The sequence below is a fragment of the Ascaphus truei genome, chromosome 18, assembly GCF_040206685.1.
Source record: "Ascaphus truei isolate aAscTru1 chromosome 18, aAscTru1.hap1, whole genome shotgun sequence".
Lineage (NCBI taxonomy): Eukaryota > Metazoa > Chordata > Amphibia > Anura > Ascaphidae > Ascaphus > Ascaphus truei.
In genome coordinates this window covers 7,784,022-7,808,631 of record NC_134500.1, presented here as the reverse complement: position 1 = coordinate 7,808,631, position 24,610 = coordinate 7,784,022, and the positions used below count along the sequence as shown (strand labels likewise).

At 56.1% G+C, this 24,610-nt stretch overlaps 1 protein-coding gene across 4 annotated transcripts in view; it reads right to left on the bottom strand.

The window, feature by feature from the left end:
* Window positions 1-15,577, bottom strand: part of ANKDD1A (ankyrin repeat and death domain containing 1A) — a 44,338-nt gene extending 28,761 nt beyond the window's left edge. For 2 of the 4 annotated variants that reach the window (XM_075575305.1, XM_075575306.1), the window contains exon 1: window positions 15,425-15,577. In XM_075575305.1, the coding sequence (XP_075431420.1) occupies window positions 15,425-15,440 (16 nt within the window). In that variant the 5' untranslated portion in view covers window positions 15,441-15,577. The remainder of the gene's footprint in view (window positions 1-15,424) is intronic. The other 2 variants (XM_075575304.1, XM_075575307.1) reach the window with 2 other exon arrangements.
* Between the last annotated feature and the right edge of the window lie 9,033 nt (window positions 15,578-24,610).

The window sequence follows — 24,610 nt, the reverse complement described above, 5'->3', positions numbered from 1 at the left end:
GTAACAGGTGGGGGGTGTGGGGCTCAGAGTAACAGGTGGGGGGGCGGGGCTCAGAGTAACAAGTGGGGGGGGCGGGGCTCAGAGTAACAGGTGGGGGGCGGGGCTCAGAGTAACAGGTGGGAGGGGGCGGGGCTCAGAGTAACAGGTGGGAGGGGGCGGGGCTCAGAGTAACAGGTGGGAGGGGCGGGGCTCAGAGTAACAGGTGGGAGGGGCGGTGCTCAGAGTAACAGGTGGGAGGGGCGGGGCTCAGAGTAACAGGTGGGAGGGGCGGGGCTCAGAGTAACAGGTGGGAGGGGCGGGGCTCAGAGTAACAGGTGGGAGGGGCGGGGCTCAGAGTAACAGGTGGGAGGGGGCGGGGCTCAGAGTAACAGGTGGGAGGGGCGGGGCTCAGAGTAACAGGTGGGAGGGGTGGGGCTCAGAGTAACAGGTGGGAGGGGTGGGGCTCAGAGTAACAGGTGGGAGGGGTGGGGCTCAGAGTAACAGGTGGGAGGGGTGGGGCTCAGAGTAACAGGTGGTGCTCAAAGTAACAGGTGGGAGGGGCTCAGGGTAACAGGTGGGAGGGGGTGGGGCTCAGGGTAACAGGTGTGAGGGGGTGGGGCTCAGGGTAACAGGTGGGAGGGGGTGGGGCTCAGGGTAACAGGTGGGTGGGGCTCAGGGTAACAGGTGGAGGGGCTCAGGGTAACAGGTGGGAGGGGGTGGGGCTCAGGGTAACAGGTGGGAGGGGGTGGGGCTTAGGGTAACAGGTGGGAGCGGCTCAGGGTAACAGGTGGAGGGGGTGGGGCTCAGGGTAACAGGTGGAGGGGGTGAGGCTCAGGGTAACAGGTGGGGGGGTGGGGCTCAGGGTAACAGGTGGGTGGGGCTCAGGGTAACAGGTGGGAGGGGCTCAGGGTAACAGGTGGGGGGGCTCAGGGTAACAGGTGGGAGGGGGTGGGGCTCAGGGTAACAGGTGGGTGGGGCTCAGGGTAACAGGAGGAGGGGCTCAGGGTAACAGGTGGGAGGGGCTCAGGGTAACAGGTGGGAGGGGCTCAGGGTAACAGGTGGGGGGGCTCAGGGTAACAGGTGGGAGGGGGTGGGGCTCAGGGTAACAGGTGGGAGGGGGTGGGGCTCAGGGTAACAGGTGGGAGGGGGTGGGGCTCAGGGTAACAGGACGTGCACACTGGGAAGTGTCAGAGAAAAGAAAGACGCTGTAACACAGGGAGATAGGGACAGAGGAAGTGAAAGAGATCGATGGGAATTTCTCTGCATCAATTAATGTACCGCACTAATAATAATAAATGTTATTACATATAACACGTTTCTCCCAATGGAACACAGCGTGCGTCACAATGACAGCACAGCGCGCGTCACAATGACAGCACAGCGCGCGTCACAATGACAGCACAGCGCGCGTCACAATGACAGCACAGCGCGCGTCACAATGACAGCACAGCGCGCGTCACAATGACAGCACAGCGCGCGTCACAATGACAGCACAGCGCGCGTCACAATGACAGCACAGCGCGCGTCACAATGACAGCACAACGCGCGTCACAATGTCAGCATAGCGCACGTCACAATGACAGCACAACGCGCGTCACAATGACAGCACAGCGCGCGTCACGATGACAGCACAGCGCGCGTCACGATGACAGCACAGCGCGCGGGACGCAGCACAGAGGAATGTCACAGACACGGCCCCTGCCCCGCGGAGCTTACACTGTATGTTTTTGGTGCTGTGTACATGAATGGCGGGATATAAATAAAGATATACAATACTTGCATAAAGCAGGCCTAGATACAAATGAGACGTGACAGGTTGGCATTGTGTGGCGAGGATCCCGGGAATTCACCTAATCTAATCTTACAAGGAAGCTGTCAGTGACTTTAATTAGCCCTGCATATCCTATAACCCTTTTTATTGTATATATTTAGTTACATAGTTCCACCCATGTTTGTAGTGTGTGCAGAGATAGTATATACAAGATATAATACAGGGAGGGTAAGTGTATCCACCTAGAAGTCTGTGTGCCACAATGTGACACCATTATAAAATATTCCTGGCATTCTTTTCGCTGCATTTCTCTGTCCTCCTCTTGTGCAACAGCTCATATTAAATGTAAGCCACAGGAAATGCGCTGAAGGTATATTATAAAGATAATATCTCTAACAATATAGGAGGAGCGGCTCAGTGAGTAAAGACACTGACTGGCACTGAGTGTGAAGCAGGGGAACCTGGGAGAAGGAGCGGCTCAGTGAGTAAAGACACTAACTGGCACTGAGTGTGAAGCCGGGGAACCTGGGAGAAGGAGCGGCTCAGTGAGTAAAGACACTGACTGGCACTGAGTGTGAAGCAGGGGAGCCTGGGAGAAGGAGCGGCTCAGTGAGTAAAGACACTGACTGGCACTGAGTGTGAAGCCGGGGAACCTGGGAGAAGGAGCGGCTCAGTGAGTAAAGACACTGACTGGCACTGAGTGTGGAGCAGGGGAAACTGGGAGAAGGAGCGGCTCAGTGAGTACAGACACTGACTGGCACTGAGTGTGCAGCAGGGGAACCTGGGAGAAGGAGCGGCTCAGTGAGTAAAGACACTGACTGGCACTGAGTGTGAAGCAGGAGAACCTGGGAGAAGGAGCGGCTCAGTGAGTAAAGACACTAACTGGCACTGAGTGTGAAGCAGGGGGACCTGGGAGAAGGAGCGGCTCAGTGAGTAAAGACACTGACTAGCACTGAGTGTGAAGCAGGGGAACCTGGGAGAAGGAGCGGCTCAGTGAGTAAAGACACTGACTGGCACTGAGTGTGAAGCAGGGGGACCTGGGAGAAGGAGCGGCTCAGTGAGTAAAGACACTGACTGGCACTGAGTGTGGAGCAGGGGAAACTGGGAGAAGGAGCGGCTCAGTGAGTAAAGACACTGACTGGCACTGAGTGTGGAGCAGGGGAAACTGGGAGAAGGAGTGGCTCAGTGAGTACAGACACTGACTGGCACTGAGTGTGCAGCAGGGGAACCTGGGAGAAGGAGCGGCTCAGTGAGTAAAGACACTGACTGGCACTGAGTGTGAAGCAGGAGAACCTGGGAGAAGGAGCGGCTCAGTGAGTAAAGACACTAACTGGCACTGAGTGTGAAGCAGGGGGACCTGGGAGAAGGAGCGGCTCAGTGAGTAAAGACACTGACTAGCACTGAGTGTGAAGCAGGGGAACCTGGGAGAAGGAGCGGCTCAGTGAGTAAAGACACTGACTGGCACTGAGTGTGAAGCAGGGGGACCTGGGAGAAGGAGCGGCTCAGTGAGTAAAGACACCGACTGGCACTGAGTGTGAAGCAGGGGAGCCTGGGAGAAGGAGCGGCTCAGTGAGTAAAGACACTGACTGGCACTGAGTGTGAAGCAGGGGATTCTGGGAGAAGGAGCGGCTCAGTGAGTAAAGACACTGACTGGCACTGAGTGTGAAGCAGGGGAACCTGGGAGAAGGAGCGGCTCAGTGAGTAAAGACACTGACTGGCACTGAGTGTGAAGCAGGGGAACCTGGGAGAAGGAGCGGCTCAGTGAGTAAAGACACCGACTGGCACTGAGTGTGAAGCAGGGGAGCCTGGGAGAAGGAGCGGCTCAGTGAGTAACGACACTGACTGGCACTGAGTGTGACCCAGGGGAACCTGAAAGGAGCGGCTCAGTGAGTAAAGACACTGACTGGCACTGAGTGTGAAGCAGGGGAGCCTGGGAGAAGGAGCGGCTCAGTGAGTAACGACACTGACTGGCACTGAGTGTGAAGCAGGGGATTCTGGGAGAAGGAGCAGCTCAGTGAGTAAAGACACTGACTGGCACTGAGTGTGAAGCAGGGGAACCTGGGAGAAGGAGCGGCTCAGTGAGTAAAGACACCGACTGGCACTGAGTGTGAAGCAGGGGAACCTGGGAGAAGGAGCGGCTCAGTGAGTAACGACACTGACTGGCACTGAGTGTGAAGCAGGGGAACCTGGGAGAAGGAGCGGCTCAGTGAGTAACGACACTGACTGGCACTGAGTGTGAAGCAGGGGAACCTGGGAGAAGGAGCAGCTCAGTGAGTAACGACACTGACTGGCACTGAGTGTGAAGCAGGGGAACCTGGGAGAAGGAGCGGCTCAGTGAGTAAAGACACTGACTGGCACTGAGTGTGACCCAGGGGAGCCTGGGAGAAGGAGCGGCTCAGTGAGACACTGACTGGCACGGAGTGTGACGCAGGGGAGCCTGGTTCAATTCCTGCTTGTGACCTTGGACAAGTCACTTTATCTCCCTGTGCCTCCGGCACCAAAAAATAGATTGTAAGCTCCATGGGGCAGGGATGTGTCTCTGTAAAGCACTACATAAGGCCTGGGACATAGTGATTTTGTCCGTGCTTTCCCTGGCCTTACACTGCGCGCTGTCGCGGGGCTGATTCGCCCTCATTGGGCGAACCGCTCACGTGACCGGCAAGCAAGAAAATCTCAAACCTCCGTCAGACACACGCTTCCCCCAAGTGTGCGCGAGCCCCTGCTAAAGCCGCTCTCATTTCGGCTGCAGGGGCTCAGTGCGGTTCAGCACGGGTTATGCGCTGACCATGTCCGAGGCCTAAAACTAGCAGCGCTATACAAGAACATGCTATTATATTAATATACTGACAGTGTGTTTAATTTGGATATGAACTGAAAATCCGCGGGATATTCCTGAGTAAAGTTATTTTTCTGTTATCTGTAACTTGTCGATGGATCCTGTCGGAGAGATCTATGTGCGAGTGTTTAGGTTACAGAATGACCTCCCCGCCCCTCTGTGCAGTCAGCACAGGTCACTGCGCTTATTGTACGTTCTGAACGCTTCAGCTGCCGGATCAGCTGTGAATATTTCCAGACTCCCACGACGTCTTCGGAGTGCTACATGATTTGGGAGAGCAAAGGGTTATCTAACCGCCAGTGGTGCCCCGTGTAAGCACTTTTAAAGATAGGAGACCGTGGCTGCTCATGTACACGAATCATTTATTGATTACACGCTACAATGAAGCAGAGCTTCATACAGAGGTGCGGTTTGCTCATTATGAAAAAGAACAGAAATGGGTGCATCCCACACAACACGGGTTAAAGGAACACCCCCCTCCCCCCGCATTATCCTACATGTGGGGTTTAACCAAATCAGTGCTGTAGTATTAGATAATACTTACTACCTTTTTTTTTTTTTAATTCACTCGTAATGCCATTTCTCATTAGTTTTAATACACTGAGTATCTTTTGATTTCTATAGCAGGCTTTAGCCGCCTCCCCAGCAGTGCAAGATCTTTGCAACACTTTCCTGTTTGTGATCATTTGTTGCCAATGTTCCCAGCAGTTTGAGCTGCAAACTGTAACAATAGATAATGTTACCTTAGTATTATCAGGATACATTGCAGCTGAGTTAGGCTAAGTCCATACAGCTTTCGCCCACGCGGAGGCGTGCGCGTCTGTGACGTCACCCACGTGAAGCGAGTGTGTATTTAGGACATGCTAGATACGCCGTCAAGGGGCGTGTCTAGGGGCGTGTCAGTGATGTCACGGAGCTGGTCCCCCCTCAGTGGGCGAACCGCTCACGTGACCTGCCCGTCACGCCGAGAAATAAGTTTCAACTGATTCCTCGCGCACCGCGTACCCCCGCCTGCTGTCGCATACCCGCGCAGTCTATGAGCGCGATCAATGCCTTACGGCTGTGTGATCGCGCTGCGTGGTCTGCGGCAGCATGGACGCCGCCTTACACTGACTGAAGGATTGATTGAAACTGAGAAGCAGCCATTTAGTGAAGAAGCAGGATATTGATGATTGATCACAGGAGAACCAATCGATCGGCAGCTTAGGTAATTAGTTGTCAATAAAGGTAATCAAAGGCTGCATATATTAAAGCAAAAACATGTTTTTTCGTTGTTTTCAAGCTGCTTGGATTGTCTCTTTAACACACAACGCACACAATATTGCCACTCGAAATTTCCACGCGTCCCAATTCCTACACTACACAAGCACAACTACCACTGTAAAATAAAGTCTCCGTCTCATAGTCCCCTACACACCGGCCGTCGTTACTTCTTCCTGGGAGACTTATGCACAACCCCCCTGCTGACTATTCCAGTAAAATCAGGGGAAATACAAGCTAGCTTCCTGCAACACAGAGGACACGGAAGGAAGGATTTATTCGGTCACGTAACACTGAAAAGGTGCAGGACACATGCACGTGTCGCGTGTGACGTGTATATATATATATATATCCCTTTAGTAACCCCTTCCTTACCGGGGAAGCCTGCATTGCCTTAAGGGGTGTAGACGCAGAGTGTAAGGGACCAGATTTACAGATATGTCACAGGCACCCTAAACATGGTGTCACATACATGCTTACCCATGTACGCGTGTGCGTGTGCAAGGAGTAACCAACTGGCCCCCCCGATGTCTCACTCCCGTCCATGCAGGACACTACATACAGTTGTGTGAAAAAGAAAGTACACCCTCTTTGGATTCTATGGTTTTACATATCAGGACATAATATCAATCATCTGTTCCTTAGCAGGTCTTAAAATGAGGTAAATACAACCTCAGATGAACAACAACACATGACATATTACACCGTGTGTGTGTGTGTGTGTACACATGACATATTACACTGTGTGTGTGTGTGTGTGTGTGTGTGTGTGTGTGTGTGTGTGTGTGTGTGTGTGTGTGTGTGTGTGTGTGTGTACACATGACATAATACACCGTGTCATGATTTATTTAACAAAAATAAAGCCAAAATGGAGAAGCTACGTGTGAAAAACTAAGTACGCCTTATGATTCAATCGCTTGTAGAACCACCTTTAGCAGCAATAACTTGAAGTCATCGTTTTCTGTGTGACTTTATCAGTCTCTCACATCGGTGGGGAGGAATTTTGGCCCACTCTTCTATACAACGTTGACTCCGTCCCAGCAGTTACCCCGTGCATCCTAATCTGCCCGTTTCTAACGGCTTCAGCACACTGTCACTCAGATCCCCGGTAACTAATACCCTGGTACAGGGCTGGCCCACTCCAAAAGGGCAGGTTTTCAGGATATCCCTGCTTCAGCACAGGTGGCTCAATCAGTGGCTCAGTCGAAGACCTGTGCTGAAGCTGGGACTGACTGAGCCACCTGTGCTGAAGCTGGGATATCCTGAAAACCTGACCTGTTGCAGGGGGGGGGGGGGGGCTTGAGGACTGGAGTGGGCCACCCCAGCCCGGGTACGTCAGACTCTGCATCTTTAGACACCATCAGAACGGCTTTATTGTGACTTCTCAGGTGACAGGCCTTTGACGGGGTAATAACCCCAGCTCTGTTACCATGGTAATAAATACATGTACAGTTGGGATGACAAATAAACCGCAGAGGTTACAAACAAGTCGCATTCCTGCACCGGGGGGGGTATCTGGTAGTGCAATCCCTGGGAGTGAGGCCGCGCTCACGGTACCTGCTTCGCGACGCGCGCGCGTTCGGCACTCCCTGACGTTAGTGTATGAGAGTTTTCAATGTAGAAACGACGCCTTGCGGCAAAGTACAGCGTTGACGCTGCGACACTTTGCTGCCGCAACCACAACTGAAATTTGGGACTGCAGTCGCGTGAGCTGGTTCAGCCAATAAGGGCGAACCAGCTCTGTGACGCGTTCGCCACGCCTCCCTCACCCCTCACCACGCGAGAGGGAGCAGCGACAGTGTAACCGGCAGAGAGAGCAGAGACAGTGTAACCGGCAGAGAGAGCAGCGACAGTGTAACCGGCAGAGAGAGCAGCGACAGTGTAACCGGCAGAGAGAGCAGTGACAGTGTAACCGGCAGAGAGAGCAGCGACAGTGTAACCGGGAGAGAGAGCAGCGACAGTGTAACCGGCAGAGAGAGCAGTGACAGTGTAACCGGCAGAGAGAGCAGTGACAGTGTAACCGGCAGAGAGAGCAGAGACAGTGTAACCGGCAGAGAGAGCAGCGACAGTGTAACCGGCAGAGAGAGAAGCGACAGTGTAACCGGCAGAGAGAGCAGCGACAGTGTAACCGGCAGAGAGAGCAGCGACAGTGTAACCGGCAGAGAGAGCAGCGACAGTGTAACCGGCAGAGTGAGCAGCGACAGTGTAACCGGCAGAGTGAGCAGCGACAGTGTAACCGGCAGAGTGAGCAGCGACAGTGTAACCGGCAGAGAGAACAGCGACAGTGTAACCGGCAGAGAGAGCAGCGACAGTGTAACCGGCAGAGAGAGCAGCGACAGTGTAACCGGCAGAGAGAGCAGCGACAGTGTAACCGGCAGAGAGAGCAGAGACAGTGTAACCGGCAGAGAGAGCAGCGACAGTGTAACCGACAGAGAGAGCAGCGACAGTGTAACCGGCAGAGAGAGCAGCGACAGTGTAACCGGCAGAGAGAGCAGCGACAGTGTAACCGGCAGAGAGAGCAGCGACAGTGTAACCGGCAGAGAGAGCAGCGACAGTGTAACCGGGAGAGAGAGCAGCGACAGTGTAACCGGGAGAGAGAGCAGCGACACTGTAACCGGCAGAGAGAGCAGCGGCAGTGTAACCGGCAGAGAGAGCAGCGACAGTGTAACCGGCAGAGAGAGCAGCGACACTGTAACCGGCAGAGAGAGCAGCGACAGTGTAACCGGCAGAGAGAGCAGCGACCGTGTAACCGGCAGAGAGAGCAGCGACCGTGTAACCGGCAGAGAGAGCAGCGACAGTGTAACCGGCAGAGAGAGCAGCGACAGTGTAACCGGCAGAGAGAGCAGCGACAGTGTAACCGGCAGAGAGAGCAGCGACAGTGTAACCGGCAGAGAGAGCAGCGACAGTGTAACCGGCAGAGAGAGCAGCGACAGTGTAACCGGCAGAGAGAGCAGCGACAGTGTAACCGGGAGAGAGAGCAGCGACAGTGTAACCGGGAGAGAGAGCAGCGACAGTGTAACCGGCAGAGAGAGCAGCGACAGTGTAACCGGCAGAGAGAGCAGCGACAGTGTAACCGGGAGAGAGAGCAGCGACAGTGTAACCGGGAGAGAGAGCAGCGGCAGTGTAACCGGCAGAGAGCAGCGACAGTGTAACCGGCAGAGAGAGCAGCGGCAGTGTAACCGGCAGAGAGAGCAGTGACAGTGTAACCGGGAGAGAGAGCAGCGACAGTGTAACCGGCAGAGAGCAGCGACAGTGTAACCGGCAGAGAGAGCAGCGACAGTGTAACCGGCAGAGAGAGCAGCGACAGTGTAACCGGCAGAGAGAGCAGCGACAGTGTAACCGGCAGAGAGAGCAGCGACAGTGTAACCGGCAGAGAGAGCAGCGACAGTGTAACCGGCAGAGAGAGCAGCGACAGTGTAACCGGCAGAGAGAGCAGCGACAGTGTAACCGGGAGAGAGAGCAGCGACAGTGTAACCGGCAGAGAGAGCAGCGACAGTGTAACCGGCAGAGAGAGCAGCGACAGTGTAACCGGCAGAGAGAGCAGCGACAGTGTAACCGGCAGAGAGAGCAGTGACCGTGTAACCGGCAGAGAGAGCAGCGACAGTGTAACCGGCAGAGAGCAGCAACAGTGTAACCGGCAGAGAGAGCAGCGATAGTGTAACCGGCAGAGAGAGCAGAGACAGTGTAACCGGCAGAGAGCAGTGACCGTGTAACCGGCAGAGAGAGAAGCGACAGTGTAACCGGCAGAGAGAGCAGCGACCGTGTAACCGGCAGAGAGAACAGCGACAGTGTAACCGGCAGAGAGAGCAGCGACAGTGTAACCGGCAGAGAGAGCAGTGACCGTGTAACCGGCAGAGAGAGCAGCGACAGTGTAACCGGCAGAGAGAGCAGCGACAGTGTAACCGGCAGAGAGAGCAGCGACAGTGTAACCGGCAGAGAGAGCAGCGACCGTGTAACCGGCAGAGAGAGCAGCGACAGTGTAACCGGCAGAGAGAGCAGCGACCGTGTAACTGGCAGAGAGAGCAGCGACAGTGTAACCGGCAGAGAGAGCAGCGACAGTGTAACCGGCAGAGAGAGCAGCGACAGTGTAACCGGCAGAGAGAGCAGCGACAGTGCGACAGTGTAACCGGCAGAGAGAGCAGCGACCGTGTAACTGGCAGAGAGAGCAGCGACAGTGTAACCGGGAGAGAGAGCAGAGACAGTGTAACCGGCAGAGAGAGCAGAGACAGTGTAACCGGCAGAGAGAGCAGCGACAGTGTAACCGGCAGAGAGAGCAGCGACACTGTAACCGGCAGAGAGAGCAGCGACAGTGTAACCGGCAGAGAGAGCAGCGACCGTGTAACCGGCAGAGAGAGCAGCGACCGTGTAACCGGCAGAGGGAGCAGCGACAGTGTAACCGGCAGAGAGAGCAGCGACACTGTAACCGGCAGAGAGAGCAGCGACAGTGTAACCGGCAGAGAGAGCAGCGACAGTGTAACCGGCAGAGAGAGCAGCGACAGTGTAACCGGCAGAGAGAGCAGCGACACTGTAACCGGCAGAGAGAGCAGCGACAGTGTAACCGGCAGAGAGAGCAGCGACCGTGTAACCGGCAGAGAGAGCAGCGACAGTGTAACCGGCAGAGAGAACAGCGACAGTGTTACCGGCAGAGAGCAGAGACAGTGTAACCGGCAGAGAGCAGCGACAGTGTAACCGGGAGAGAGAGCAGCGACAGTGTAACCGGGAGAGAGAGCAGCGACAGTGTAACCGGGAGAGAGAGCAGCGACAGTGTAACCGGCAGAGAGAGCAGAGACAGTGTAACCGGCAGAGAGAGCAGCGACAGTGTAACCGGCAGAGAGAGAAGCGACAGTGTAACCGGGAGAGAGAGCAGCGACAGTGTAACCGGGAGAGAGAGCAGCGACAGTGTAACCGGGAGAGAGAGCAGCGACAGTGTAACCGGGAGAGAGAGCAGCGACAGTGTAACCGGCAGAGAGAACAGCGACAGTGTAACCGGCAGAGAGAACAGCGACAGTGTAACCGGCAGAGAGAGCAGCGACAGTGTAACCGGCAGAGAGAGCAGCGGCAGTGTAACCGGCAGAGAGAGCAGCGACAGTGTAACCGGCAGAGAGAGCAGCGACAGTGTAACCGGCAGAGAGAGCAGAGACAGTGTAACCGGCAGAGAGAGCAGCGACAGTGTAACCGGCAGAGAGAGCAGAGACAGTGTAACCGGCAGAGAGAGCAGCGACAGTGTAACCGGGAGAGAGAGCAGCGACAGTGTAACCGGCAGAGAGAGCAGCGACACTGTAACCGGCAGAGAGAGCAGCGACAGTGTAACCGGCAGAGAGAGCAGCGACACTGTAACCGGCAGAGAGAGCAGCGACACTGTAACCGGCAGAGAGAGCAGCGACAGTGTAACCGGCAGAGAGAGCAGCGACACTGTAACCGGCAGAGAGAGCAGCGACACTGTAACCGGCAGAGAGAGCAGCGACCGTGTAACCGGCAGAGAGAGCAGCGACCGTGTAACCGGCAGAGAGAGCAGCGACAGTGTAACCGGCAGAGAGAGCAGCGACAGTGTAACCGGCAGAGAGAGCAGCGACACTGTAACCGGCAGAGAGAGCAGCGACAGTGTAACCGGCAGAGAGAGCAGCGACCGTGTAACTGGCAGAGAGAGCAGCGACAGTGTAACCGGCAGAGAGAGCAGCGACAGTGTAACCGGCAGAGAGAGCAGAGACAGTGTAACCGGCAGAGAGAGCAGCGACAGTGTAACCGGCAGAGAGAGCAGCGACAGTGTAACCGGCAGAGAGAGCAGCGACAGTGTAACCGGCAGAGAGAGCAGCGACAGTGTAACCGGCAGAGAGAGCAGCGACAGTGTAACCGGCAGAGAGAGCAGCGACAGTGTAACCGGCAGAGAGAGCAGCGACAGTGTAACCGGCAGAGAGAGCAGCGACAGTGTAACCGGCAGAGAGAGCAGCGACAGTGTAACCGGCAGAGAGAGCAGCGACAGTGTAACCGGCAGAGAGAAGCGACAGTGTAACCGGCAGAGAGAGCAGGCGACAGTGTAACCGGCAGAGAGAGCAGAGACAGTGTAACGGCAGAGGGGCAGCGACAGAGTAACCGGCAGAGAGAGCAGTGACAGTGTAACCGGCAGAGAGAGCAGCGACAGTGTAACCGGCAGAGAGAGCAGTGACAGTGTAACGCGCAGAGAGAGCAGCGACAGTGTAACCGGCAGAGAGAGCAGTGACAGTGTAACCGGCAGAGAGAGCAGCGACAGTGTAACCGGCAGAGAGAGCAGCTGACAGTGTAACCGGCAGAAGAGAGCAGCGACAGTGTAACCGGCAGAGAGAGCAGCGGCAGTGTAACCGGCAGAGAGAGCAGCGACAGTGTAACCGGCAGAGAGAGCAAGTGACAGTGGTAACCGGCAGAGAGAGCAGCGACAGTGTAACCGGCAGAGAGAGCAGGGACAGTGTAACCGGCAGTGAGAGCAGCGACAGTGTAACCGGCAGAGAGAGCAGCGACAGCTGTAACCGGCAGAGAGAGCAGCGACAGTGTAACCGGCAGAGAGAGCAGCGACAGTGTAACCGGCAGAGAGAGCAGCGACATGTAACCGGCAGAGAGAGCAGCGACACGTGTAACCGGCAGAGAGAGCAGCGACAGTGTAACCGGCAGAGAGAGCAGCGACGTGTAACCGCAGAGAGAGCACGCGGACCGTGTAACCGGCAGAGAGAGCAGCGACAGTGTAACCGGCAGAGAGAGCAGCGACAGTGTAACCGGCAGAGAGAGCGCAGCGACACGTGTAACCGGCAGAGAGAGCAGCGACAGTGTAACCGGCAGAGAGAGCAGCGACAGTGTAACCAGGCAGAGAGAGCAGCGACACTGTAACCGGCAGAGAGAGCGACAGTAACCGGCAGAGAGCAGTGACAGTGTAACCGGCAGAGAGAGCAGCGACAGTGTAACCGGCAGAGAGAGCAGCGACAGTGTAACCGGCAGAGAGAGCAGCGACAGTGTAACCGCAGAGAGAGCAGTGACAGTGTAACCGGCAGAGAGAGCAGCGACAGTGTAACCGGCAGAGAGAGCAGCGACAGTGTAACCGGCAGAGAGAGCAGCGACAGTGTAACCGGCAGAGAGAGCAGCGACAGTGTAACCGGCAGAGAGAGCAGCGACAGTGTAACCGGCAGAGAGAGCAGCGACAGTGTAACCGGCAGAGAGAAGCGACAGTGTAACCGGCAGAGAGAGCAGCGACAGTGTAACCGGCAGAGAGAGCAGTGACAGTGTAACCGGCAGAGAGAGCAGCGACAGTCGGCAGAGAGAGCAGCGACAGTGTAACCGGCAGAGAGAGCAGTGACAGTGTAACCGGCAGAGAGAGCAGCGACAGTGTAACCGGCAGAGAGAGCAGTGACAGTGTAACCGGCAGAGAGAGCAGCGACAGTGTAACCGGCAGAGAGAGCAGTGACAGTGTAACCGGCAGAGAGAGCAGCGACAGTGTAACCGGCAGAGAGAGCAGTGACAGTGTAACCGGCAGAGAGAGCAGCGACAGTGTAACCGGCAGAGAGAGCAGCGACAGTGTAACCGGCAGAGAGAGCAGTGACAGTGTAACCGGCAGAGAGAGCAGCGACAGTGTAACCGGCAGAGAGAGCAGTGACAGTGTAACCGGCAGAGAGAGCAGCGACAGTGTAACCGGCAGAGAGAGCAGCGACAGTGTAACCGGCAGAGAGAGCAGCGACAGTGTAACCGGCAGAGAGAGCAGCGACAGTGTAACCGGCAGAGAGAGCAGCGACAGTGTAACCGGCAGAGAGAGCAGCGACAGTGTAACCGGCAGAGAGAGCAGCGACAGTGTAACCGGCAGAGAGAAGCGACAGTGTAACCGGCAGAGAGAGCAGCGACAGTGTAACCGGCAGAGAGAGCAGCGACAGTGTAACCGGCAGAGAGAGCAGTGACAGTGTAACCGGCAGAGAGAGCAGCGACAGTGTAACCGGCAGAGAGAGCAGTGACAGTGTAACCGGCAGAGAGAGCAGCGACAGTGTAACCGGCAGAGAGAGCAGTGACAGTGTAACCGGCAGAGAGAGCAGCGACAGTGTAACCGGCAGAGAGAGCAGCGACAGTGTAACCGGCAGAGAGAGCAGTGACAGTGTAACCGGGAGAGACAGCAGCGACAGTGTAACCGGCAGAGAGAGCAGCGGCAGTGTAACCGGCAGAGAGAGCAGCGACAGTGTAACCGGCAGAGAGAGCAGCGACAGTGTAACCGGCAGAGAGAGCAGTGACCGTGTTGATCCTTGGGTTCCTGATCAGTAGCTGCCCTTCCTTCCTGTCATTGTCTCTGTGACTTGTGAGGCATGTGTGTATGTGACGGTCATTACTTCGCTGAACTACAGGCAGGTTGTGGGGCTGTGTATCTGTGTGTAATGTATATACACAGTGACACACACACACATATATATATATATATATATATATAGAAAGACCATCCGAGGACTGATAAAGTAGAGACAGCACACAGTGGGAAGATGACAAAAGGTTATTTTAGCTTAAACAGCATCACAGATAACCAACGTTTCGACCCCACAGAGAGGTCTTTTTCAAGAGGGTGTGTGTGTGTGTGTGTGTGTGTGTGTGTGTGTGTGTGTGTGTGTGTGTGTGTGTGTGTGTGTGTGTGTGTGTATATATATATATATAACAGAGAGGGAGAGACAGTCAACCTGGTATAGTAAGTAGGGGTGACCCTGGTATATTAAGTGGGGGTGACCCTGGTATAGTAAGTAGGGGTGACCCTGGTATAGTAAGTGGGGGTGATACGGATATAGTAAGTAGGGGTGACCCTGGTATATTAAGTGGGGGTGACCCTGGTATAGTAAGTAGGGGTGTCCCTGGTATAGTAAGTGGGGGTGACCCTGGTATAGTAAGTGGGGGTGACCCTGGTATAGTAAGTGGGGGTGACCCTGGTATAGTAAGTGGGGGTGACCCTGGTATAGTAAGTGGGGGTGACCCTGGTATAGTAAGTGGGGGTGACCCTGGTATAGTAAGTGGGGGTGACCCTGGTATAGTAAGTGGGGGTGACCCTGGCATAGTAAGTGGGGGTGACCCTGGTATAGTAAGTGGGGGTGACCCTGGTATAGTAAGTGGGGGTGACCCTGGTATAGTAAGTGGGGGTGACCCTGGTATAGTAAGTGGGGGTGACCCTGGTATAGTAAGTGGGGGTGACCCTGGTATAGTAAGTGGGGGTGACCCTGGTATAGTAAGTGGGGGTGACCCTGGTATAGTAAGTGGGGGTGACCCTGGTATAGTAAGTGGGGGTGACCCTGGCATAGTAAGTGGGGGTGACCCTGGTATAGTAAGTGGGGGTGACCCTGGTATAGTAAGTGGGGGTGACCCTGGTATAGTAAGTGGGGGTGACCCTGGTATAGTAAGTGGGAGTAGGGTCCCCCCATGAGTAAGTGCCACTGACGGTTTTAACCCCTTCAGTCCCAGATGCACCTGCCCTCACTCCCACCCTCCGCACTAAGGCACCCGGGGGTAACCCTCATCACATCGCACAGCGCAGGGCGACCCCCAAAGTACCCCCAGCACCCCCTGACTGTGAGAGCCCCTCCAGCGCACCGCACACTCACAGATATCGTCCTCCATACCGGAGCCTCCGCTCTCACCCGCCGGGTAACCAGTGCCAGCCCTTGTGAGGGCAGCCTGCGCCCGGAGACGGGCGAGTGTCAGTGCGCAGGAGCCGGGCTGAGCCGGGCGGTGACGTCACGGGAGGGCGAGGGAGAGGGAGAGGAGGAGGAGAGAGGATGGTGGGAGGATAATGAGGGGAGGATGGAGGGAGAGGATGGTGAGGGGAGAGGGAGAGGATGGTGAGGGGGAGGGAGAGGATGGTGAGGGGGGAGGGAGAGGATGGTGAGGGGGGAGGGAGAGGATGGTGAGGGGGGAGGGAGAGGATGGTGAGGGGGGAGGGAGAGGATGGTGAGGGGGAGGGAGAGGATGGTGAGGGGGGAGGGAGAGGATGGTGAGGGGGGAGGGAGAGGATGGTGAGGGGGGAGGGAGAGGATGGTGAGGGGGAGGGAGAGGATGGTGAGGGGGGAGGGAGAGGATGGTGAGGGGGGAGGGAGAGGATGGTGAGGGGGAGGGAGAGGATGGTGAGGGGGAGGGAGAGGATGGTGAGGGGGAGGGAGAGGATGGTGAGGGGGGGGAGAGGATGGTGAGGGGGGGGGAGAGGATGGTGAGGGGGGGGGAGAGGATGGTGAGGGGGGGGGGAGAGGATGGTGAGGGGGGGGAGAGGATGGTGAGAGGGGGGGGAGAGGATGGTGAGGGGGGGGGGAGAGGATGGTGAGGGGGGGGGAGAGGATGGTGAGGGGGGGGAGAGGATGGTGAGGGGGGGGAGAGGATGGTGAGGGGGGGAGAGGATGGTGAGGGGGGGGGGAGAGGATGGTGAGGGGGGGGGAGAGGATGGTGGGGGGGAGAGGATGGTGAGGGGGGGGGAGTGGATGGTGAGGGGGGGGGAGAGGATGGTGAGGGGGGGGAGAGGATGGTGAGGGGGGGGAGAGGATGGTGAGGAGGGGATGATGGGGGAGAGCATGGTGAGGAGGGGATTATGAGGAGAGGATTGGGGGAGAGCATGGTGAGGAGGGGATTATGAGGAGGAGAGGATTGGGGGAGAGAATGGTGAGGAGGGGATCAGGGGGAGGATGGTGAGGAGGTGATGGGGGGAGAGGATGGTGAGGAGGGGATGATGGGGGGGAGAGGATGGTGAGAAGGGGATCAGGGGGAGGATGGTGAGGAGGGGATAGGGGAGAGAGGTTGGTGAGAAGGGGATGGGGGAGAGGATGGTGAGGAGGGGATGATGGGGGAGAGGATGGTGAGGAGGGGATGGGGGGAGAGGATGGTGAAGAGGGGATCAGGGGGAGGATGGTGAGGAGGGGATGGGGGGAGAGGGTGGGGGGAGGTTGGTGAAGAGGGGATTATGGGGGGAGAGGATGATGAGAAGGGGATCAGGGGGAGGATGGTGAGGAGGGAATGGGGGGAGAGAATGGTGAGGAGGGGATCAGGGGGAGGATGGTGAGGAGGGGATGGGGGAGAGGATGGTGAGGAGAGGATGGTGAGGAGGGGATGGGGGAGAGGATGGTGAGGAGGGGATCACGGGGTGGATGGTGAGAAGGAGAATGGGGGGAGGATGGTGAGGAGGGGATGGGGGGAGAGGTTGGTGAGAAGGGGATTGGGGAGAGAGGGGGTTAGGAGGGGATGGGAGAAGAGAGGGGATGATGAGGTTCTTTACAGTAAGGGATTCATTACCCATGGAGACTGTGATGGCAGATACAATAGATTTGTTCAAAAAAAGGTTGGACATCTTTTTAGAAAGGAAAGGTATACTGGGATATACCAAATAAGTAACCATGGGAAGGATGTTAATCCAGGGAGTAATCCGATTGCCAATTCTTGGAGTCAGGAATGAATTTCTTTTCCCCTTATGAGATATCATTGGATGATGTGTCACTGGGGTTTTTTGTTTCCCTTGGATGGGGGAAGAGGATGGTGAGGAGGGGATGGGGCGAGAGGATGGTGAAAGAGGAGGGGAGGGTGGGGGAGAGAGGAGGGGATGGGGGTGAGAGGAGGGGATGGGGGAGAGTAGGAGAGAGAATGCTGAGGAAGGGATTGGGGGAGGGAGGAGAGATGATGGTGAGGAAGGGAGAGAGAGGATGGTGAGGAGGGAATGGGGAGAGAGGATGGTGAGGAAGGGAGAGAGGATGGCGAGGAGGGGATGGGGAGAGAGGATGGTGAGGAAGGGAGAGAGAGGATGGTGAGGAGGGAATGGGGAGAGAGGATGGTGAGGAAGGGAGAGAGAGGATGGTGAGGAGGGAATGGGGAGAGAGGATGGTGAGGAAGGGAGAGTGGATGGCGAGGAGGGGATGGGGAGAGAGGATGGTGAGGAAGGGAGAGAGAGGATGGTGAGGAGGGAATGGGGAGAGAGGATGGTGAGGAAGGGAGAGAGAGGATGGTGAGGAGGGAATGGGGAGAGAGGATGGTGAGGAAGGGAGAGTGGATGGCGAGGAGGGGATGGGGCGAGAGGATGGCGAAAGGATGAGGAGCGGGTGGGAGAGAGAGATGGGAATGGGGGAGAGAGGAGGGGATGAGGGAGAGTAGGAGAGAGAATGCTGAGGAAGGGATTTGGGGAAAGACAGGGGGTAGGACATGGTGGGGGGGAGAGGGAGCGAGGAGAGATGATGGTGAGGAAGGGAGAGAGGATGGTGAGGAAGGGATGGGGCAGAGAGGATGGTGAGGAAGGAAGAGAGAGAGGATGTGAGGAGGGGATGGGGCGAGAGAGGATGGTGAGGACGGGATTGGGTGAGAGGATGATGAGGAGGGGATGGTGAGGAAGGAAGAGAGAGAGGATGTGAGGAAGGGATGGGGAGGAGGGGATGGGGCGAGAGGATGTTGAGGAGGGGATGGGGAGAGAGGATGGTGAGGAAGGGGGAGAGGATGGTGAGGAGGGGATGGGGCGAGAGAATGGTGAGGAGGGGATGGGGCAAGAGGATGGTGAGGGGGGGATGGGGCGAGAGGAGGGTGAGGAGGGGATGGGGCGAGAGGATGGTGAGGAGGGGATGGGGCGAGAGGATGGTCAGGAGGGGATGGGGGAGAGGGGATGGAGAGGGGATGGTGAGGAGGGGGAGAGGGGATAGTGAGGAGGGGAGAGAGGATGGTGAGGAGGGGATGGTGAGGAGGGGATGGGAGAGGATGGTGAGGAGGGGATGGGGGGAAGAGAAGAAAGAGGGCCCACCCGCATCAAATGGTTTAACCCTGAACCTTGCTGTTCTGTACAATAATCACATATTCCTGTCACATATATATATATATATATATATATATAGAAGTATACATTACCGCATAGCAGCAAAAAGGGAGACAGCACTCAGGTGAATGAAAATAAATGTATTAAATACAGCACATAACTCCAACGTTTCGATCCCACAGGGGGATCTTCCTCAGGGTGGTGCACCACCCTGAGGAAGATCCCCCTGTGGGATCGAAACGTTGGAGTTATGTGCTGTATTTAATACATTTATTTTCATTCACCTGAGTGCTGTCTCCCTTTTTGCTGCTATGCGGTAATGTATACTTTTATTATTTATATGGGACATGCACCTATTCATTATTGAATTTCTATTGGAGTGCCAGTGATTTTTTATCATATATATATATATATATATATATATATATATATATATATATATATATATATATATATATATATACAGTATAGTACTGCGCGTGTCATTTCACCGTGTCACTGTGTGTGCTCACCTGGTGTGACCCGGCTCTGTAGGTTGTCAGGTTAGGATGGGGGGCTCAGTATTGTGTCACTGCCACACCTGTGATTGTTCCTAATTGCTTTGTAAACAAGTTATTAGGAATGTGATGACATGTGTCACAGTCACCCTGACCCCGTGTGTCACAGTCACCCTGACCCCGTGTGTCCCTGTCACCCTGACCCCGTGTGTCCCTGTCACCCTGACCCCGTGTGTCCCTGTCACCCTGACCCAGTGTGTCCCTGTCACCCTGACCCCGTGTGTCCCTGTCACCCTGACCCCATGTGTCCCTGTCCCCTGACCCAGTGTGTCCCTGTCACCCTGACCCAGTGTGTCCCTGTCACCCTGACCCAGTGTGTCACTGTCACCCTGATCCTGTGTGTCCCTGTCCCCTGACCCAGTGTGTCACTGTCACTCTCACCCCGTGTGTCACTGTCACCCTCACCCTGTGTGTCACTGTCACCCTGACCCCGTGTGTCACTGTCATCCTGACCCCGTGTGTCACTGTCACCCTGACCCTCTGTGTCCCTGTCACCCTGACCCAGTGTGTCCCTGTCACCCTGACCCCGTGTGTCACTGTCACCCTGACCCAGTGTGTCCCTGTCACCCTGACCCAGTGTGTCCCTGTCACCCTGACCCCGTGTGTCCCTGTCACCCTGACCCCGTGTGTCCCTGTCACCCTGACCCCGTGTGTCCCTGTCACCCTGACCCAGTGTGTCCCTGTCCCCTGACCCAGTGTGTCCCTGTCACCCTGACCCCGTGTGTCCCTTTCACCATGACCCAGTGTGTCACTGTCACCCTGATCCCGTGTGTCACTGTCACCCTGATCCCGTGTGTCACTGTCACCCTGATCCCGTGTGTCACTGTCACCCTGACCCGTGTGTCCCTGTCGCCTGACCCCGTGTGTCCCTGTCACCCTGACCCCGTGTGTCCCTGTCACCCTGACCCCGTGTTTCCCTGTCGCCTGACCCCGTGTGTCCCTGTCACCCTGACCCAGTGTGCCACTGTCACCCTGACCCGTGTGTCCCTGTCGCCTGACCCCGTGTGTCCCTGTCACCCTGACCCCGTGTGTCCGTGTCGCCTGACCCGTGTGTCCTTGTCACCCTGACCCCGTGTGTCCCTGTCGCCTGACCCCGTGTGTCCCTGTCGCCCTGACCCCGTGTATCCCTGTCGCCCTGACCCCGTGTGTCCCTGTCGCCTGACCCCGTGTGTCCCTGTCACCCTGACCCCGTGTGTCCCTGTCACCCTGACCCCGTGTGTCCGTGTCGCCTGACCCGTGTGTCCTTGTCACCCTGACCCCGTGTGTCCGTGTCGCCTGACCCGTGTGTCCTTGTCACCCTGACCCCGTGTGTCCCTGTCACCCTGACCCAGTGTGTCACTGTCACCCTGACCCCGTGTGTCACTGTCACCCTGACCCAGTGTGTCACTGTCACCCTGATCCCGTGTGTCCCTGTCACCCTGACCCAGTGTGTCACTGTCACCCTGACCCGTGTGTCCCTGTCGCCTGACCCCGTGTGTCCCTGTCACCCTGACCCCGTGTGTCCCTGTCACCCTGACCCCGTGTGTCCGTGTCGCCTGACCCGTGTGTCCTTGTCACCCTGACCCCGTGTGTCCCTGTCACCCTGACCCAGTGTGTCACTGTCACCCTGACCCCGTGTGTCACTGTCACCCTGACCCAGTGTGTCACTGTCACCCTGATCCCGTGTGTCCCTGTCACCCTGACCCAGTGTGTCACTGTCACCCTGACCCCGTGTGTCACTGTCACCCTGACCCCGTGTGTCACTGTCACCCTGATCCCGTGTGTCACTGTCACCCTGACCCAGTGTGTCACTGTCACCCTGACCCCGTGTGTCACTGTCACCCTGACCCCGTGTGTCCCTGTCACCCTGACCCCGTGTGTCCCTGTCACCCTGACCCCGTGTGTCCCTGTCACCCTGACCCCATGTGTCCCTGTCACCCTGACCCCGTGTGTCACTGTCACCCTGACCCCGTGTGTCACTGTCACCCTGACCCAGTGTGTCCCTGTCACCCTGACCCAGTGTGTCCCTGTCACCCTGACCCCGTGTGTCACTGTCACCCTGACCCAGTGTGTCACTGTCACCCTGACCCCGTGTGTCCCTGTCGCCTGACCCCGTGTGTCCCTGTCGCCCTGACCCCGTGTGTCCCTGTCGCCCTGACCCCGTGTGTCCCTGTCGCCCTGACCCCGTGTATCCCTGTCACCCTGACCCCGTGTGTCCCTGTCGCCTGACCCGTGTGTCCCTGTCACCCTGACCCAGTGTGTCACTGTCACCCTGACCCATGTGTCCCTGTCACCCTGACCCCGTGTGTCACTGTCACCCTGACCCAGTGTGTCACTGTCACCCTGACCCCGTGTGTCCCTGTCACCCTGAGCCCGTGTGTCCCTGTCCCCTGACCCCTTGTGTCCCTGTCACCCTGACCCCGTGTGTCACTGTCACCCTTACCCAGTGTGTCCCTGTCACCCTGACCCCGAGTGTCCCTGTCCCCTGACCCAGTGTGTTACTGTCACCCTGACCCAGTGTGTCACTGTCACCCTGATCCCGTGTGTCACTGTCACCCTGATCCCGTGTGCTCAGGCTCTCCGTGTCTGCCAGTAATGGGAGAGATTACCCGTGTGTCCCTGTCACCCTGAGCCCGTGTGTCCCTGTCCCCTGACCCCTTGTGTCCCTGTCACCCTGACCCCGTGTGTCACTGTCACCCTGACCCAGTGTGTCACTGTCACCCTGACCCCGTGTGTCCCTGTCACCCTGAGCCCGTGTGTCCCTGTCCCCTGACCCCTTGTGTCCCTGTCACCCTGACCCCGTGTGTCACTGTCACCCTTACCCAGTGTGTCCCTGTCACCCTGACCCCGAGTGTCCCTGTCCCCTGACCCAGTGTGTTACTGTCACCCTGACCCAGTGTGTCACTGTCACCCTGATCCCGTGTGTCACTGTCACCCTGATCCCGTGTGCTCAGGCTCTCCGTGTCTGCCAGTAATGGGAGAGATTATCCATGTGTCACTGTCACCCGGACCCTGTGTGTCACTGTCACCCTGATCCCGTGTGCTCAGGCTCTCCGTGTCTGCCAGTAATGGGAGAGATTATCCGTGTGTCACTGTCACCCGGACCCTGTGTGTCACTGTCACCCTGATCCCGTGTGCTCAGGCTCTCTGTGTCTGCTAGTAATGGGAGAGATTATCCATGTGTCACTGTCACCCGGACCCTGTGTGTCACTGTCACCCTGATCCCGTGTGCTCAGGCTCTCCGTGTCTGCCAGTAATGGGAGGGATTATCCGTGTGTCACTGTCACTCATTCAGTGATTTATGCAATATTACAGGGTTAATATTACAGACACAAAAGGAGACTGCACAATATGTGTCAGGGGGTGGCAGTATGTGTCAGGGGGTGGCAGTATGTGTCAGGGGGTGGCAGTATGTGTCAGGGGGAGCAGTTTGTGTCAGGGGGGCAGTATGTGTCAGGGGGGGGCAGTATGTGTCAGGGGGAAAGTATGTGTCAGGGGGGGGCAGTATGTGTCAGGGGGGGCAGTATGTGTCAGGGGGGGCAGTATGTGTCAAGGGATGGGGGACCATATGTAACCGGATGGGGGGGGGTAGTATGCATCAGGGGATGGGGGCAGTATGTGATGGGAGAGCAGAGCAGTATGTGATTAGAGAGGGGGCAGTATGTCAGGGAATGGGGGTCAGTATGTGTCAGGAGACGGGGCAGTATGTGACAGGGGACGGGGCATTATGTGATGGGACGGGGGCCGTATGTGATAGGGGACAGGGGTAAGTATGTGACGGGACATGGGGGGCAGTATGTGTCGGCATGGGGAGGCAGTATGTGGCAGGGGGCAGTATGTGATGGGACAGTTGGCAGTATGTGTCGGGGAGGGGGCAGAATCTGACAGAGGGCAGCTTGTGACAAAGAATGGGGGTCAGTGTGTGTCAGGGGACAGGGGGCAGTATGTATTAGGGGGGAAGTATGTGACAGGGGGCAGTATGTGACAAGGAATGGGGGGCAGTATGTGTCAGGAGGGGGCAGTATGTGTCAAGGGACGGGGGGCATTATGTGACAGGGGATGGAGGGGGGTAGTATGTGACAGGGCAGTATGTGTCAGAGTGGGGCAGTAATTAACAGGACAGGGCAGAATAGGTATCAAGATGATGCAAACTCTGACACCCCCTTATAATATTGGGCCAAGCAACTCCTCCCCCAGCTGCTGCCATAACCGCATGATGTCCCCAAGTTTACACACCCCATGTAACTGACTCTCAGCAGCACCCCGAAGTCCCGGGCGCTTATGGGTTCTATATATTACATTCTCCTGGACGCAAAATTGGAACGTAAGAATCAAACCAACTGTATTACCGAAAATCTCAGAATATAACCGAATGTCACCGAATGTCACAAAATATAACCGAATGTCACCGAATGTCACAGATTATAACCGAATATCTCAGAATATCACCGAATGTCAGAGGATATCTCAGAATATAACCGAATATCACAGAATGTCATAGGATGTCTCAGAATATCACCGAATATCACAGAATATCACTGAATATCACAGAATATAACCGAATATCACTGAATATCACAGAATATAACCGAATATCTCAGAATATCACAGATTATAACCGAATATCACAGAATATCACCAAATGTCACCGAATGTCTCAGAATATCACAGAACATCTCACAATGTCACAGATATAATGTACATGCTTCTTGTATTTGGGGGTAGCAGAGGGGGCTCACCTGGCAGTGAAGGGGTTACAGATTGCGGTGTCAGTAACGAGATCCCGTCACTAGGAGTCGCTCTCTGCACGGGTTGAGTTGGAATGAAGTATATTTAATTACAGATCAGTATGTGATGTGAGCTCGCACCCTGCGTGCTAAAACACAGCCATATATCAGGGTATAATGACACCGGGCATGAGACAAATATATGTGCGTATGTATGTCTTTATTTATAGGTCGTCCACAGGTGTACTCAGCGCTTTACAAGAGAGACAATACAACGCAGGGAATTGTAATGCAATAAATGCAACAAACTAGATCAGACAATCGGAAAGAAAACCCCTGCCCCAGAGAGCTTACAATCTACGTGACCCAGAATTGCACTCTACATCCTGTTTATGCAAAGAGGAGACGCCCGTGTGTAATCTGGGGTACGTTGTGACAGTCCCCTATTAACCCATTCACAGACAGACGGGTTAATAACACGTTGCAGCCCCGCCCCGGGGCAGTGAAAGGGTTACTGTGCCTTTGTATAGAGGTGTTGTGCATCCCAATAGGAGCGTTTTTCTGAGCACTGTTAAAGTTACGTTGCCTTCCATGCTTATCTATTATTTTACTTGCAAAGGCCGTCTCCTTGATGTGGTTTTGTAGCTATGTTTGCCCACGGTTACTAAGCGATGCTGCCACATATTCCAGTTATAGCCCATTTACTCGACTGGTCCGTAAAGTGTGTTATACGTAGCACCACTTAGCGTACATGGA